We start from the raw sequence: 18,500 nt of genomic DNA, 5'->3' as shown, positions 1-18,500 counted from the left end.
TATTGTTTCTTTATCACGTTTTGTGTTTGACAATACACGGGAGACGATTCGGGGGTATGAGAGACAAACGGAGTGGTATAACCTAAAGAGAAACACAAGACTTGTGTGGTATGTAGTAGTGTTATTTGTGATTGATATATCCTCCTGTGAAATCAGATACTCATTGTGTGTTCTATGCATTTGTCATTTCAGTTGGTTACAGTCCCTGATCTCTGCTCCCATCCTCCCTCCCATAAATACAAAGCCTTTGCTTTTTCCTTTCAGGTAGGGAATTAGGTTGATGCTTTATGGAATGTGAAGTTCTAATTGACTACGTGTATTGTGGGGGTTAGGGGGGTGTTTTCTAAATCTCAGTCATTGTCGTTTCAGATCTCCCTTCCCGCTGTCCCCTTCCTTTCCCGCGCTCACGGGACTATCTTGGCAGTCTGTGTTATATACTTCAGACTCTAGGAGAGTCGTGTGGGGGAGGGTATAGGTTATTCAACACAGCCCGAAGAGAACCGACGCCGAGCCTGACACTATGAGGGTGCTTCGGCAGCGATTCTACTGAATGGCCTTTTGTCACCACGCTTTAATATCGGGAGGGGAACAAGGCAGGGGTGTCCCATCTCGCCCCTCTTGTTCGATCTCTATATTGAGCCTTTGGCTCAAGCATTGAGGTTGGATGATCAAATTACACCCTTCATAATAAAGGACTATTGTTGCCAGCTGGCGTTATATGCAGACGATCTATTGGTTTACACCAGCAACCCGGTAGAGGTCTTCCCCAGAGTCGAGGAGATTATGGTAGACTATGTTCAATACTCTGGCTATCTGATAAATACCACAAAAACAGAAATATTGTGTTGGGGAGTTGACTATTGGGAGGGTGCCCAAAGCAGCCAGTTTAGGTATTTAGGCATATTAATTACATCTGACCTTAATAACATAGTGAAGGTTATTTTGAAAAAGGTGGCTAAAGACATTGATCATTTATTTTCCAGATGGCAAAATCTTCCGTTGACAATATATGGCCATGTCAACCTGGTCAAAATGGTCATCCTGCCCAAACTGACCTATCTATTTTACACGATACCCCTAACCTTCTATAATAAAATCTTGGGAAAGATTCAGGGGAAGATAAGCAGTTTTATCTGGGCAAATAAGAACGGCCGGATATCTTAGAAAAAACGGAAAAGAAGACTGTTAAAGGAGGGTCTGGCGCTTCCAGATGTTGTGTGGTATGCTTTTGCCTTTCAGTTAAAAAATATCCGAACCCTTCTAACCAGCCCGAAGAATTCTCACTGGGGGCAGATCTTGAATACGATGTTAGATCAGGAGTGGGGTGGTTCTGGATTTTTGTATAAATTTGGTGCACCGAGATTTTACAAAAAAGTTTGCCTAAAGGTATTAAAATCTGCCTTGCTACTTTGGAATAAAGTTAAGGTATGTTGGGGTATAAAATATTATTCCGACTTTGCCCCTATATGGGATTCCCCCGGTACACCGCTGTGTCTCCAAGACAGTCTGTCTCTTCCAATTAGGAGAGCAGGAATAGCAATCTGGTCAGACCTGGTGTCATCTGAGGGGGTACTTCCTTGGGAGATCCTGCAGTCTAGGATTGGAGACTCTTTTTCAAGATTTAAATATATTCAACTCTGTTCATGGTATTCCGCTGAGAAAGACAACATTGGTGGATACTTGGACATTGCAGTGGCGCTCCAGTCCTCAAGTCGCAGGAAGAAGGAAGTGGGACTCTGGTATAGGGAACTGATTGAGGCTGATGAAATTCTAGCCCCCCGTTATATCTTGTCTGGAGACTTTCTGCCCTGGAGGCACCCTCGGCTGACCTATATAGTATATCCCTTCAATATTTATATAGGTTTGTCAAGTCTGCTTCTCTCAAGAAGAACCACTACTATGTCATAAATAGGATCTATTACACTCCAAAAAAAATCGCAAAATGTGTTATTCCATCTCCTCTGTGCCCCAGGTGTGATATGCCAGAGGCGGATAATATCCACGTTTTTTATGACTGCCCTATGATTGGCACCTTCTGGACAAATGTGGAGAGGACATTGGAGAGTGTTTTTAGGATGAAGCTTGGCTTGAATGTTGTACTGCTCTTTTTTGGTCTTGACACTGATCTTATTGAGGGGCTATGGGGGACACAGGTGGCTTTATTTTTCACCTTAATTCTTATTGTATGAAGAGAAATATGTAAGGTATGGAGGGATGCCACCCCACCCTTGCATGAAAACTGGCTTCAATCTGTTCTGAGAACCATGCGCTTTGAAACTGGTGCACCACATAATAGGAATAGTATGGTATGGCGACCTTTGATGGAGTGGGCTATAGAAATGAGGCTGGTAACAAATCCCGAATTCGTCCAATGATTACACCTGGTCCCAGAATAAAGGGGTTGCCGGGTCGGCTCCAGGTACAGCAAGAACTTCAACCCTGGGCGCCCAGGATGGAATGGGGTTGCGAGTGTTCATTTGTACGTGCCAAAATGAGATGAGGACAAAAAAAAAGACAAGAATACAAGGAATATCTTTGGGCAGAAGCCCAGTCCCGTTTGCAAGCAGTCCAATACCGGATATATGAGTCTGGAGACAAAGCAGGCAAACTTCTTGCATGGCTAGACAAGAAAGTATGGGCGCACAGATGGATAGCACAGATTAAGACTGATGAGGGAGAACTCACGTCGAACACACAGCGCATAGTGACCACACTAGCACAACACTATGAGCGTGTCTATACATCCACGAATACTATCACCGTGCAGGAAGCGCTCGCATTTCTTAAAGATATCCGTATGCCACGGCTCACGCCTCAAGAAACCGAAAGCCTAGAGGCCAACATCACAGTAGATGAACTCAAGATAGCCATTTCAAAAATACAATCGGGCAAAGCTACTGGTCCAAATGGCATTCCAATAGAACTTTATAAGCACACGGCGGACAAGGTAGCCCCATACTTGCTGAAAATGTTAGAAGCGAGTCGAGACATAGGAATACTCCCTAAAGACCAGCGATTGGCAACTATCGTGGTCATCCATAAGCCTGGCAAACCGGTAGAGAAATGCACATCATATCTCCTGATCTCCCAAATTAATGTGGAAGGGAAAATATTAGCCAAAACGTTGGTGCTTAGACTCACCCCCTATCTCCCTACATTGGTTCACCCGGATCAGTCGGGCTTCATGCCCGGCAGAAACACAGCCCTGAATCTTAGACGCCTTCATGGTGTACTGGGTCGCAAACACACTATACAAGAAGATGCCGCAGTCCTGTCGTTGGATGCGAAAATGGTGGAATGGGACTTCTTATTTGCGGTCCTCCAACATTTAGGGTTCGGACCGAAGTTCTGCTCCTGGGTACATTTACTATATGCCAACCCAGTGGCGCATGTAGTCGCTAATGGCCACATCTCGCGTGAATTCACCCTGGTCAGGGGGACAAGACAGGGCTGCCCATTACATCCCCTATTGTTTGCATTAGTCTTCGAACCCCTGGCGGCGTGGATAAGATGGGATCCTATGGTCCGAGGTCTGAAGTGTAGGAAGGATTGGGAAGATCATATCTCCCTTTATGCGGATGATGCACTACTGTACATCACCTCACCCACGCTATCCCTCCATGCGTTGCTCAATATCTGTGCAGTCTTTGGCTCTGTCTCCGGATATGCCATTAATTGGGATAAATAGGTGCCCTACATATTACACGGACCACCCCGCGCCTCCCGAAAGGCTGCAAGGTCCAAATAGTCACAGACAGTTTTAAATACTTGGGCATACATGTATCATCAGACCAAGACACTTTTTTTTACGCTCAACCTACAGGCCCCTCTGCAAAAATTGAAGCGTGATATTAAACACTGGAAAGCACTACCACTCACCCTGTTAGGTAGAGCGCTCTCTTTAAAATGATGGCCTTGCCCAGATTTCTCTATGCCCTACATAATACGCCATATTTGGTTCCTGACTCATACTTTAGAGCAGTTAATTCAGAGGTGGCAGCTCTTCTCTGAGATAGCAAACTGGCAAGAGTGGCAGCAAATAAACTGGTGCTGAGTTGGTATGACGGTGGTAAAGCCCTGCCTGACATTAAAGCGTACTACTGGGCCTCACAACTCACAGTTGTTAATCAATGGCTTCAAGTGCCGGACACAGATCCGGCTTATCACCTCGACAGAATGACTCTACGGAAAGGCGGGGTTAATAGAGCGCTCTACAACAATCAGAAGGCCCGTGACCTTTTTGGCCCAGCATCACATACTATCAGCATCTGGCACACGGTAAATAGACATCTGGGATGGTCTGGTAGACTTACACAACACCCCCCCCTGTGGGACACATGTAAACTGGGGACACTGGGCAACAGCAGAGGATTCCAAAAATGGGACCTAATCGGCATTTCCCAGCTAGGAGATCTCTGGCGTAATAGGAAGGTCGTTAGTTTCAATTATCTACAGGAGCAGTACAAAATGGCTCCAAGCGAACAGTGCAGATATATGCAAATCAAACATGCGATAGAAGCGGCCCTCTCTGTAGATGAGACGCTCCCAGAATCATCCCCCTTAGAAGACCGACTACTCACGGACTACCTACACAAACAAACAACCTCACTAACATACAAAAAAATTATTAACAACCGGGCCAATCCACTTGACTGGCTCAGGGAACATTGGCAGTCAGAGGTGGGCGACATGGAGGACCCTGACTGGCGAGAGGCGTTGGCTTCGCCGAAGGAGGTAGCGATCTCCTCTAGACTTTGATTGGTGCAATTTAAAATATTGCATAGGACCTATTACACACGGATGGTATTATGTTATGTTATGTTATGTTACGTAACTCTTATATAGCGCATGGCTACCCCAGCAACGAGGCGTCCCAGCGCTTGCAGACAGGTCCAATCACATAACAGCCGGAGGAATGCGGCAGGATATCTATTCACCGCGGAACCCTAAATAGAAGAAAACAGCCAAGTTTTTACTTGTTTTCGAAAATGTAGGTGGTTTGTGATGGAACGTACACCTAGAGGAATAGAGTTCCAGAGTTTTGGGGCCCGAAACCTAAACCTAAACCTAAATCTATTACACAAGATAGGAAAGTCCCCTGACCCAGGTTGCTTGCGCCTTTGTGGAGACGTAGGTACCTATTATCACACCTTATGGGACTGCCCAAAACTGTTACCATATTGGGAGGCGGTGGTAAGAACGATCACAGAAGTCACTGAGAAACATGTCCCACTTGAGTCTAAATGTTGCCTCCTTAACGTCTGGGGTCCAACTGACCTTAATCATGCTGAACTCCAGTGGGCAACGACAGGTATGATAATAGCTAAACAAAACATAGCGCAGAAATGGGGTGTAGGGACTGTACCGACATTACTGAATTGGTGTAAAGATATGGATATGATCATGGTAGCGAAAAAGGCCACATTTGTAAATAGGAAATGGCCCAAAAAATGGGGAAGGGTGTGGGGAAAATGGAACGTATATAGGGGAAATATCTGTACCCCCCCCGGAAGAAGACAGCGACTCAGATGAGGATATGTAATGTTGTTAAAGTCGAATGTGGGGCAATATAGAAATGTATGTTAAGTGACTGTAAAGAAAAGCCATTAAGATTGTGAAATTACACATGCAGATCATCGTTGTTTTAATAAAAAACATTAATACATTTTTTTTTTAAAACAATGGCAAGCTGGAATCCACACGCTGCACTCCAATGTGAGAAGTTTGCCTGGCATATGCTGCCCACAATTCTAGTGGGGACCTTGCACCCGTCCAAATGACCCTTATTGATGGTAGGTTAAAGACAACCTTAATAGAAAGCTATCCTAGTGGTAGCTGTGGAGAGCAGCCTTCAGGCTAAGTCTTGGAGGAATGTAAAGCGGCTTGTTTTACCAGTCTATAATCTTGTGAATGACCAAATGAAAGGAGAAGCACACCAGTTATATATATAAGATATATGTATTTATTCTAAAAACATCCTTCTACTCCCTTTATGAGGCTAGAGGCAAAAGTACATTCAGTAAACTTAACCTCATGCGCGCTAGCGGAATTTCGCTCGTACGCTGAGATTTTTAAAAGCGCATGTTACGTGACGAGCTGGGCTCGTCATCAGCGTGCGAGGAGGCTACGCCATGACGAGCCCAGCTCGTCATCAGCGTGGAAGGGGTTAATAACACACAGTAAATTAGCACAATACACGTTGAGCCCTGGGGCATACCAAACCATATATTAAGAAAGTGGTATAAGAACCACAACTTGCATTGACACAAGACCTAGAGCTTTTAGAACCGCTGGGTCCACCAGGACCCACCCAAGGTAATGAGACGGGGGACCCACGGGAGACGCGTGCAGTGTGTGAACACAGCCGTGAATCACCCTTAACTTCTATGGGGAAAGTCGCGGTTGGAATTTTAAAGATAAAGGACACTTAAAGGAGTACTTTGAGCAAACCCCTTCAGACTTAAGGGGTTCTAGAGCCAACACACACAGGAGCACCGGAGTACTCAAGTAACCTCACCCAGGGAAGCCGGGTGCATAGGTGTCTTTTGGTGTCGGGTTTCGTCGTAGTTTTCAATGGCGATCTGCTGCAAAGTGCTGCTGTCGAAGAATTGGAAAGTGTCTGGTGTGATCCAAGCCTGGATCGAAGATCAGAAGAACCTGAAAGCAGAGGGGACAGAGTCTGGGTAACTAGCCAGTGACCAGGAACACGATAGGCGGATGCCCACCGATGTCGGGTGATTTCAGGTGAAGAAGGTGAAGCTTGACTCTTCAACCACAAGGGCCAGGAGGTGTCGATGACAACCAGGATCTGGAATCGATCTGTCCCACGAAGGATGTCGAGTGCTGCGGTGTCGGTTTCCGGATTGGACCCAACAAGCCTTGGCAACGGCAACCCACGAAGAAATCAAAGAAATGCTTTGGTGTTGACCAGCAATGTCCGAGGGACTCACCACTTGGTAGGGAGTCAGGGCATGTCTGAAGCAACCAGGGAAGCCCAAGGTAAATCAGAATGGCCTTCGTGGGGACTCACCAGTTGACGGACCAGGGATCGCAAAGGAGTCTCGAGTGGAAATGCAAGAAGCAGGCTCACGGAACTCTTGTGGAGTGTAGACCCACAATCTTCGTTGCAGATGGTACTCGGGGCTTGAGCTACAAGTAACGCAAAACACAACTTGAGGAAAGATCGCGAAGTCAATGCACTAGCAAATGTACATAGTGTCCAGGGGTTTCGGTTCCACATCACTCGTGAGGGCTGCAGGTCTCCGCTTTGCTGGGGACTGGGGTCGGCCTGCGAGAAGTCTGGAAATCCTCTTTCTGGGCTGCAAATACTTCGGAGTCTGGCGGGAGCTTCCGAGATGCAGACCGACAAATGCTTCATTGGTGCCTGCTTGAGCAGGGAAGTCACTCCTTGACCCCAAAGGAGATTCTTTAGTCCTCTAGTCTTTAGTAGAGCGTCAAAGTTCCAGGATTCAGTTTCAGAGTTTCGTCCAGGTGTAATCAAAAGTCCTGTTGCCAGGGGTCCCTTACGTTTACTAAGAAAAGGGGTTGGACCTACTTTGGGGACCCACCTATGGGAGGATCTGGAAAGAAGGGTGGCTACACCATTTCCTTTGTCCAGTTTTGCGCCAGAGCAGGGGCTGGTAGCCCCTGCAACCGGTTTGAACTGGGCTATGCACAGGGACACCAAATGTGCCCCCAGTGCTGACTTCAAAGCACTCTCAGAGTGCACCCACCCAGCCCCAATACACTAAAGCCTGTCTGGGAGGTGGTTACACCTCCCTGTGACAGGAAACCTATTGTCCAGGCCTCCCCTGCGGATTTTCAGTCAGCAGCAGGAGGCCAGACTCGTGTCTGTGGCTGCAGCATCCATTTTGTGATGCCAGGGCTCTTTTAAACTATTACCGGTTGGACCAGTGTGTACATGTGTCTCCCTCTAGAAGGGTGGAATTCTACCCCCTCCGCCAGGACTGTCGGGGGGAGGATTCCAAAGTGTTTGACAGCTCATGCATGGGCACCCTCTCACACAAAACCAAGCACTATGCCTTCAGGATTGTTAAGGCCTGCCATAGAAGTGACTGATAGGCTTATTTGTGTCAGTGATTGAAGGTGGATATAGGTAACCTATATCTTAGTAAGGGGTGCATGCACCACCTTACCCAGGCTGCGGTAGCAGTCCTGTGGTGTCATTTGGATGGCTTCCCAGGGGGTGCATAATACATGCTGCAGCCCCGGGTAGGCCTATGGGGTACCTATGCCCTGAGTACCTGGTGTACCATATACTAGGGACTCACAAGGGTACCCAAGTAACCAAACTGAAGTGTACCTAATGTACAGGCAATTAATTTAGAGAGGAAGCAGCTAGGCTGGGGTCCTGAATAGCAGGGCCCCATCCAGACTTAAGTCGGAAAACAGTGAAACACCAGCAAAACCATAGTAAGCAGATCCTACTCTCCTACAATAATATTCTCTGTCTTCCATTTCTTCTTCAAAGTCTAGGGCACATTTTTTATCTAAATGCGATGGACTATAAGCAGTTTGTGAGGCATATTCAGTAGCATCCTCTTCCTGGTCTGAGTGTAAAATATGTGCTGGGGGTAAAGTTGACACCTTACATGGTGAAAAGACAGACTCCTTCAAAAATGTTGTTAACAGTATTACCATTGTGGGTTCATCGCCGACGGAGGCGCAGGAGATATGCAAGTCATCCTCGTCAATGGCCTTGATGTGAATACTCTTGTTGTCGCTGTCATCGTTGACGGCCTTGTGGTCGACAAAAGTAGTTTTTAGAATTTCTTTCTGTTTACCAATGGTTGATCCTCTTTGGAGTGCTTAGATGAGTGTCTTCCTTGTTTAGAATTGGAGGAGGTGACTGCAAGTGCTGTACCAAATAAATCAAGTTAAGGAAACTGTAAAAGTCTCCTCGTCTGCACTGCTTTCGTGGTGGTGCTTGGAGGGAGACTTTTCAGAGGGTTCATTCAGGGAACCTTTCTCTGAAAGGGGGGAATCTATCTTAGAAGGAGGGAAATTCTCTTGGCCCATAAGAAGTAATGTCAAACTCCTTTCTCTGTCCCTAAGAGTCTTAGCTGTAAAGATCTTAAATATGCCATACATTGATATTTTATAATTAGGCTAAAGGGCAATTAATAGAGTATGAGGGTAATCAGTGTAAATCTTCTTATGTCCACAAGATAAACAAGGTTTGAAAACAGATTTCATCTCTCTGTGAGCCACCGTGACAGTTAGAGGTAGTTGGCTGTCAGATAGAATGATTTTCCTAGCCCAGAAAAGACAGATTCTCCCCTAAAAACAACTCACAGTACTTCAGAGATGAAGAGAGGGTTAGTTCAAATCCAGGGCAGATCACGTTTAGTACCAATTATGGGTTAACTGAATGGTTTGAGCAGAACTCTGTCAGGGCACTCCCTCACACATGATGTGCGGTGGAAATCTGAGCTATGATGGCCACTAGGGGGATTAAGAGAGCTTAAGCTTTCACCTCATTAGCTGACGTTGGGTTATTTCAACCCAACCTACTAAATAGAAAATGCTGTTTCAGGCCTAATGCCATTTTAACACTGCATGCTGCTATTTTAATGTACTAGAGACTACCTGCCCGGCGAATGATTCAAGCATGTGAATATACAAAAAATCTAATGTTGGAGAAATATCATGTTTAGTGATTCTAATGAGCAGAGAACCCCCCCAACCACACACACATATTGAAAAGTGTCACACACAGACACATTTTTAAAAGTTTCATACGTTTTTGTTGGTTAAACTAGACTTCAGCAATTGTGGAGTGAGCTGGCGTTTATTGAATACTCACCATTTCTTTCTTATAACTACACTCTTCAAACTTTGCAACTTTTTCATAAGAAGGTACATCTCCACTGTTGTAAGAAAAGATGAAAACTATTAACATCCAGACACCCAATTATAGTTTAGAGTTTGCATGTGTCTAAGGCTTTACCTGTACAGTTTGAATTTAACTTGATTTTTTGGGGGATAAGGAACCCTGCATCAGGGGCTTATGCTCTTTCAAGTTCTGGCTAAGTCTTCGGTTAGAGAACACATACCTCGATAGTGTATAACAGCAATCACCAAAGACACCACCCCAAATAGAACTTGGCAGTAGGTATAGTAATCAAAGAGACATCACAACCATGATAAATCATCCATCTGACCTTTTGAACCCAGTCGTTGCACCCCTTTTAAACAAAACATCAACAGACAAAAAGATACTGGCACATTTTCAGCACTTTCCATTCTTTTTTAAATCAGCAAAATCTCTGAAAGGGCTGTTATGACGTAACTTCAAGAATATGTGGAACTGAAGCACCATCTTCGCAATCAACAGTTAGGATTTAGACCTCTGAGAAGCAGTGAGTCTGTTCAGGTCAACATTGAGAATGACTCCTTCTCATCATGGAACAATGAGGAAAAAAGCCCACATTGATCTCTCTGCTGCCTACTATATGATGGATGACTAAATCCTACCTCGTCATGCTTTAATCATATCTTCTACATGATGAGCAATGCTTCCCCTGGTTGAAGTAAGCCAAAATTGAGCTCTTCTGAGTGGGAGAAGCCCAACTCCCTTCCCTCGTCCGACCCTCTGGACTCCAAATGCCTCTATGGCTGTCCTCACCAGCAAAGTGACTGGAAATTCTTTTTGACTTCAGGCTCTAATTCACGCCATGTGTAAATAAGAAACTAAGCGTGGCAACAAGCACCCTCTCCACTCAAAAATAAAACCGGCTATCCCAATCCAATTATTGGTCATGCTGAGATCAACTCTTGTCTTGGCACACCTCGGCTAGGACAGTCTCATCTACACAGTATGTCCAAATAAACCCATTGACAAGTTAAAAAAGTTACAAAACAAGCAGCTTGAAAATGCTTGAACCTTGCAAACTAGATCACATTAAACCAGCCCAAACAATTACTCCACTGTCACCAGGTGGACGCAACTATCAATTGCAACATCCGCTGTCATGTCCACAAGGAGTCCTGGGCTTCGGCCCAGAATACCTCCATCAATGCACAATCGACCAGCTGAAACAAAGAGACAAAAACTTGGAGGCTGAGGGTGCCAGACTGTGTTACCGCTTGAGTCCAAACGGGAGAAGTAAAACAGAACTATTCAAGCCTGTTTATAACTTAACTTCAAGAAGAACAGGGCAGCAAATTAAGAACATCAAATATACGCCCCCAACCTGATCAGACTTTGACCTCCCTATCTTACTCAAAGAAGACTTTCCTCCAAAGATGTGCAGCGCTGAGTAAGCAGCAATTAAATAATTGTCTTTATTTTATGCTTTACTTGTCTAGCCTTTGATCTGCATTCTCTACTTACTCATCTTTAAACATTTGTGATTCATGTTGCTGTTCCCTTTCTATGCTTTTTGTCACTCTTTTCTAACTGTGCACATAGTTGATTGTGAAGTGAAAAATGTGGCAGAAAATTCTTCAACAATCTGTTGATTTTGTGATATTTATTCCAGAGTGTGCGATGGATCTTCAGCACCATATAAGATACACTGTGATCAATGGCCCACCCAGACATTTGCTGGAGCATGAAAGCAGTACTCTTCTGGCCCTAAAAAGGTGGATATAGTCATGGCATCCATTGGGGAATCAAACAAGGCTTTGAAATCCAATATTGGCATGGTGGCTATAGACCTCAATCTCCTCTGGACTGACCAGCACACTCTCTGATAAAGTTACTGACACTGAAACTGCTGACCTCAGTGGAGTTAAACGGACAATAACGGCAAAGACTTGATTCTTAAGTGGCCATGCAATGTGTGATCAATGGGCAGTGAAACACCATGCAACTGTGACTGAACTCAAGAGATGCAGCCTGAACAGAAAATGTAACAGACTGTGAACCCAAACCACACACAAACCAAAGAAGGAACAGGCCTTGGCCTAATGCAAGGAGAAGATTGCGCAGGTTGAGTCTTGGCACGCCAGAGCGCAAACAATGCTGCTCCCTCTTCTGGGCCAGGAACCGTGAAGCATGAATCTTCATCAGATAATAAAGTCATTGGCCCCTCAGACATCCATGGACATCTTTACATTCCTTTGAAGTTCCACGCAAACGTAACAAATGCGAACTCAAGGACTACTTTTTTAAAAGGTATTAATTGTGTTTCAGTAAACAAAAACATATTATTTTGCCATGGACGTGATCATACACTGTGGTATGGCCATCAGAATAGCAACAGCTACACATACATATTGAAAATCACCGGCATTGTGGTTTCAGCGATGAGCCATGTACAGTTCATGAATCTTTAGTGTTAACAATTACATAATTGTTGAATAAGGAAGGAGAAAGCAAAAGTAAACTACAACACAACTAACCCTCCACCCCCCAACAGCATCCACCCTGTTAGTTCCACATCCACAATTAAATCAACATAACACAATGAGATTGTGAGTTGTTCCTCTACACTAGATGTCACAGGTGTCAAAATACAACACTGGTAATGCGTAGTAGTGGCATGTCAAAGGGAAGGGATCTGACGGTGCATGCCCCAACACACATCAGGATCAGACAATATCCTCTTCTTGGGATTTAAATTGTTTCAATGGCATCTCATACCATAGCTATGTGCTGTTTACGCAGCCCATGGTATTCCTCCCTCTGTAATGATTGACTCTCAGTGGAACCCCAGCATCAAACCTCCTCACGCCAACCCGACATGAGGGGTGCAGTGGGTGACGTCCAACCGCGTGTTATCTGTTGCTTAGTGAGAAGAATCGCTGCGTCAACAAAGCGGGATTCAGTCCTGGAGGTTGTAGGCCTAGGGTGTAGTCCTAAAAGACAATGTTCTGCTGTGTCCCAGTGTATGCACCCCGTAAGTGACATGAGTGATTCCCTGATGTCCGCCAATTAGGAAAGTAGTGTGTGCGCCTGGCCACATAATATGTAGTCGGTTCTCGTCCTCGGTTCAGCATCTTGGGCAAGAAGATGAGGCTGTAGGGAAAAGTCCATGCAATTTAGATGGTGTTAGATATGCCCCATGCAATAATGATAGCTGGGTGAATTTGAAAAGTGTGTTGCGGGGTACATTCTGGAGTATTCTAGAAGAAACCCCCATTCTTTGTCATGGAATTCATGATTAATGTCTGTTTCCCATTGGGCCCTTAGCGGGATCAGTGAAGTATGTAAATGGGAGCACAGTCATTTTTAGAGTCACTTAACTAGGGGCTTGATTTAGATCTCGGCGAATGGGTTAATCCATCACAATGGTGATGGATAAGCTGTCCGCCGAAATATAAATCCCATTATATCCTATGGGATTTACATTTTGGTGGATGGGATATCTGTCACCGTTGAACGGCCTGTACTAGTGCGTGTGTGTCAGGTTCGAGCCCAATGGTGACCGGTGCCTCCGGACATAACATAAAATATTGCCATGTGTGAGAAAGAGGGCATCCGGAAGCTTGTGAAATTGCATAAAATCCTTGATGGGGCACCAGAATCCCATCCCCGAACAGGTAGCCCACACTGGTAATCCCCACTATTTCCCATGATATTAGTCTAGTACACGTGAGAGTTCCCACTGGAGTGGGTAGGTCACATAGAGGGATACTTGGGGCATAATGAGTAGGGGTACATGTGTAACGAAGCACATTCTTGCTGTATGTCCTCGCGTTATGCAGGAGTCACCAGGTGGATGGGGATGGGCTTGGGGAGACGTGTAACCCCGGGTAGCTGCAGTCTATATACACTGCCATTAGCACAGTATATGTTGTGAATAGCCAGTTTCGGGTAAGTGTATCCCCGCCAGCCAGTAAGAGAGCCATTGTAGCTGAGCGGCAAAGCAATAAGACCTGAAGTCCGCTTCCTCTGTTGGCAGATGTAGTTTAAGGAGGCTATCAGGCCATCAAACTGAGCTCCAAATAAGGTCAAGTAGTAGGGAGTCCAACATCTTAAAAACTGGCTAAGAGACAATTATCGGTAGGTTTCCAGAATAATATACTTTGGGCAGCAGCACCATTTTTGAAAGAGCCAATCAGCCACCACAGAAAGGGGCAATGTGACTCAAAACTTTACCTGAGCTCTTAGTGCTGAAATGGCCTTAAGCAGATAGGTCCATGGGCGATCTGCAGACCTGAATGCCCAGATATTGAAATGTGTGATGTGCAACCTGTATGAACCGTGCAACCAGGCAGATCGTGTCTTGAGGCATATTGTCTCGGAAGGAAAATACGTGTAATTTGGCATGATTAACTTGAAGACCTGATAGGGCTCCAAATGAGTGGAGTACAGTAGAGACTGGTGTAAGGTCCAAACCCAGGTCCCAAGTGTAAATGATCATGTCACTGGATTAAGGCCCTCATGGGATACCCCAGTCTGCTGCCTCCTCTCTGAGTTTTTGCGCTAGGGGTTCCACTGCTAAAGCAAATAATAGGGGTGGCAGTGGACTACCTTGATGTGTTCCTCGGGATATTGGATATTAAGTGGAGATGTGCATTCATGTTTTGGGTCTCGCTGTCAGGCTGGTATAGAGTAGCCTAACCCAATTGATGACAATGGGAGGGATGTTGAGTTTTCGCAAGACCGAAAACATATACTCTCAAACCAGGGAATTAAACGCCTGTTGGAGGTCTGATGAGAGGCAACTAGAGTTGGGAAATGGATTGGGTGTTATCTCTATTACCTGGAATAGATGTCTGATGTTTAAAGAGGTGCGCCTACGTGGGACATAGCCACATTGGTCAATGAAAATTAGGTCAGGGAGTAAAGGGAGCAGCCATTGCCCACCACTTTACTAAGGATTTTATACTCTGAAGTTAAAAGAGAGAGCGTTCTTTAAGAGGAAAGATCCTTCAAAGCCTGGCCTGGGCTTAAGCGGGGAAGTGACTAGGGCCTGACTGGGAGTTGGCTGCAGCACCCCTGCCTCCAGGGATGCCGTATACAGTTTCTTTAGACGTGGGGCCAAATAGGAGGCGAAGGTTGAGTAAAATTCAATGGGGAACCCATCTATGCCCGATATGTGTTATTATGCACCATCTCCCCAATTGCCTGGCGTAATTCACCTGGTGCCACAGGGGCCTCCAGTGCCATTCGCAACATTGCTGAGTTCTGCGGGAGTCTCAAGCTACACAGGAAAGTGTCTCTCTTTGCAGAGGGTGGAGTGGACGTAGCACTATACAGCACAGTGTAATAAGAGCAAAACGCCTTGTTTATTTCCAATTGTGTGGTGCATTTGTACCTTGGAGGGTGCTGTGATGGATAGGGTCGGAGTAGGGGACATTGGTGCTGTATATTACGGGCAAGTAACGTCCCCACCCTATCACCTTCGGAGTGTAACTGTCACGCCTGCCAGTCTCTCGGAGAACGCACGATACAAATGAGACCAATCCAAGATGGCCTCACTTCATTGCGCATGCGCGAGGAGACCGAGCAGGAGTCAAAGCCCGACCTGCCCGAGACTCAGCGCTTCGCGCTCTAGTTTCTCGCTGTCCTTACAGCGGGTCACTTTCGCCTCGCCCCTTGTTTGTTTCTTTGATTCTGATCTCCGGTCGCGGCTGCTTGTTTCGGAGCCGTACTATCTGCCTTGTTTCCTGAATCACTAGAGAATAGCTTTTTACTCGCTGTACAGAAGCTCTAATTTTCTGTTGTCCGTCTCACGCCATACCAGTTTAGTGGCGTGTACTCAGTCTTCCGAGTCTATCCCTGATTGTCCCTTTGTTCGTGCAGGCAGCTCTCTCTCGCTACTCCCCCAAGGCTTACCTGACCCGCGCTGCTGCTTAGTTTGTCTTTTGACTGGATTTGTTTCCCGTCGGACGACTGGCCGAGTGGAGGCGTTGGTGTAGATGCTCACAGGGGCATTGTGGGAGTTGTGGTCCGTCGAGCAATCCCTCCGTGTTATCCTTGTCCCATTTACCATTAATTTTGCTGTTCTCTGGACTCATTTGGATGCTGGCATTCGTCACAGTGCATGGGGCTCAAAGACCTGGTAAAGCGCTTGTAGCGCCCTTTATTTTTACATAGTGTTCCCCGTTGAATGCAGCTAATATTCTTGTCTGTCTGCACTGTATTTTCAGTTGAGCTACTTCTGGAATCTAATCCTTTCCATATTCATCACACAGCTCATGCGATAGCCAATACAGGGTAAGACACCATTGATCTAGGTTACAATTTACTTAGATACTTCAGTTCCCAGGGGTAATCTTTCTTATTTACACCAGACATTCCGTGGCTCTCCAGGCACATTGAATACATCTATGATTCCAGAAAAACTCCCCTTGATACCCTATGCACAGCCAGGTAAAGGTTGTTTAGGTATTGGAATTAATTGAATGTGTCTTGACTGTTGCTGTATTAATGTAACCATTCCTTGCAGGGCCTACTTCCATGCAGAGGGAGAAGCGTCCACGAAGTCCAGTGTCTCTTCCCCTACTTTCCTTGTTTTGTTCCCTCCTTTCCCTCCATATCACCCTCGCGTTCTAGTGTTTGATAGATGCAAGAGGTGTAGGGGGGAAGAGCTGGGCTATTCATCGGTTCCTGGCACTCCTGCGGAAACTGCTCTCGAATCCTTACAGTAACCTCTGTACATATGTGTTATAGACTGTAATTCTCCGCCGCTCCAATAATTCTGAGGGAAGTATCTTAGCTTCCTGTAAGTCTTCCAAGAATGTAGGATTGTGTGCTGTTTCATGTATAAGGAGTCCCAGCTGTGTTTCTGTGTGTTGTAATTCATGGAGTATTGAATGGCTGGCACATGTTGCAGTGGCTATAGACACACCCCTAATCACCACCTTAAACGCTTCCAACTCTATAAGTGGCGTGGATGGCGTGCCCTAGTTATCAGTAAAGTAAGCGTCAATTGTGGTGCCCAGGGTATCTCCAAAGAATATATCATTAGGAGTGTTGGTTGCATCTGCAATGTGGGTATCGGTGTAGGGTCGCACCTCCATGTCATTACTATTTCAAGCAGGTTTTGGTATAAAAAGGTATCGTCCAGATAGGTTGCATTGGAGAACTTCTCCACTGTATGGGGTGGGAAAAGAATGTGATCCAAACGGGCACGGAAGCCATGTGGGGGGGAATAGAAGGAATATTCCAGCATGCCCCTCGTGTGGTCCCTCCATATATCTACCAGGGACTAGTTGGAAATCCAATGAGAGGGGGCCTTGACTTGCCTAATAGACTCAGTATTTGGTAAGGGAGGGTGTGAATGGTCAAGGCTAATATCTAGAACCACATTAAAATCACCCCCTAAAGGCCAAAGAAGATGTGACCATTCTGCTAGGATTGAGGCTATACATTGCAAAAAGACTTCTTGCTCAGTATTTGGTGCATATATACTGCCCAGAACAAGCATCTTGCCATTCAACAGCCCAAGGACAAAGACATAGGGCACATTGATGTCAATTTTGGTGGCCTGTGCTTCAAATGGGCCACCTGCCCTCAATCAGATAGCCCCGTGGGGGGGGCATATCCTGAATACATAGTGGCAAACAATTGACCCCCTCAATTTAGTATGAGGTTTAATAGCTTCAGGGGCGGTGAGATGGTCTCCTGTAGGTAAACTAAATTTGCCTTCCGGCAATGGAGCTGTGCTAGGATTCAGTGTTGCTTATGAATGGACCCCAAACCCCTGACATTCCAGTCGTGCAGTGTTGCAAAACAGTCCACATATCAAAAGACAGTCAAGTCATTGGGGACACTCGTCCCATGTTCAGTTACATGGCAGACATAGGAACATACATGGAAATACAAAGAACATTTCCCCAATTCCAAGTCCAGCGCAAAATAATCGTTCAACCAAACTAAAGCTAACAACAAACCCATCACAACAAAATAATACAACGTGCAATCAGTTTGGGAGGGGGCCAACAATAGCACCAGTCGGGGCGATTGTTATAATGCCCATATCTTACAATGACAGCAGTAATGACAGACACATTGGTTGTATGACACTATTTGAAGAAAAAGAATATTGAGAAACACAGATATCGCCCAAAAAAATTCGAAATAATTAGTTTTGGAGCTCTACATTTAAACAGTAAATGCACAAGTATGGATGACAAAAATGGAAAATACAATAATATGATAAACAAAAATAAAGAAATAACAAATATCTTTTACACATTGAAACTAGGGAAACATACCAACAATTACAAAAAACAAAATATCGAACGGAAAATCAACATAATTCGTAAAAAAACGCACAATGTACATTTAATTTATAAATACCAAAACAATAATTAACGTTTACCATGTAGGTGTTAAAATAAAAAAATAAACTTGTTTCCACTGAACCACTCAAATGAAACATAAAAACAGTAAAACAATTAAAGTGATATGCTATTCCAATTAAAAAACTGTTTAAAAATGCCACAAAAATGCAAAACAAAATGCTTCCTTAAAATAATTACAGCAGGATAGCAGCACTCAGATGGATTGCAAACCTACAAAAGATTACTGCACCATATATACTACATAGTCAGTTTAACAATAAATACAAGTTAAAAAA

General features: G+C 45.1%; 1 protein-coding gene across 1 annotated transcript in view; it reads right to left on the bottom strand.

The window, feature by feature from the left end:
- RFX8 (regulatory factor X8) overlaps positions 1 to 18,500 on the bottom strand; it is a 954,619-nt gene that overhangs the window by 763,755 nt on the left and 172,364 nt on the right. Inside the window, exon 5 of the mRNA XM_086933389.1 lies at positions 9,827 to 9,890. Within this exon, the coding sequence (XP_086789515.1) occupies positions 9,827 to 9,890 (64 nt within the window). The remainder of the gene's footprint in view (positions 1 to 9,826; positions 9,891 to 18,500) is intronic.

Source organism: Lissotriton vulgaris, chromosome 8 (assembly GCF_964263255.1).
Source record: "Lissotriton vulgaris chromosome 8, aLisVul1.2, whole genome shotgun sequence".
Taxonomy (NCBI): Eukaryota; Metazoa; Chordata; class Amphibia; order Caudata; family Salamandridae; genus Lissotriton; species Lissotriton vulgaris.
This window is presented reverse-complemented; position numbering and strand designations above follow the sequence as displayed.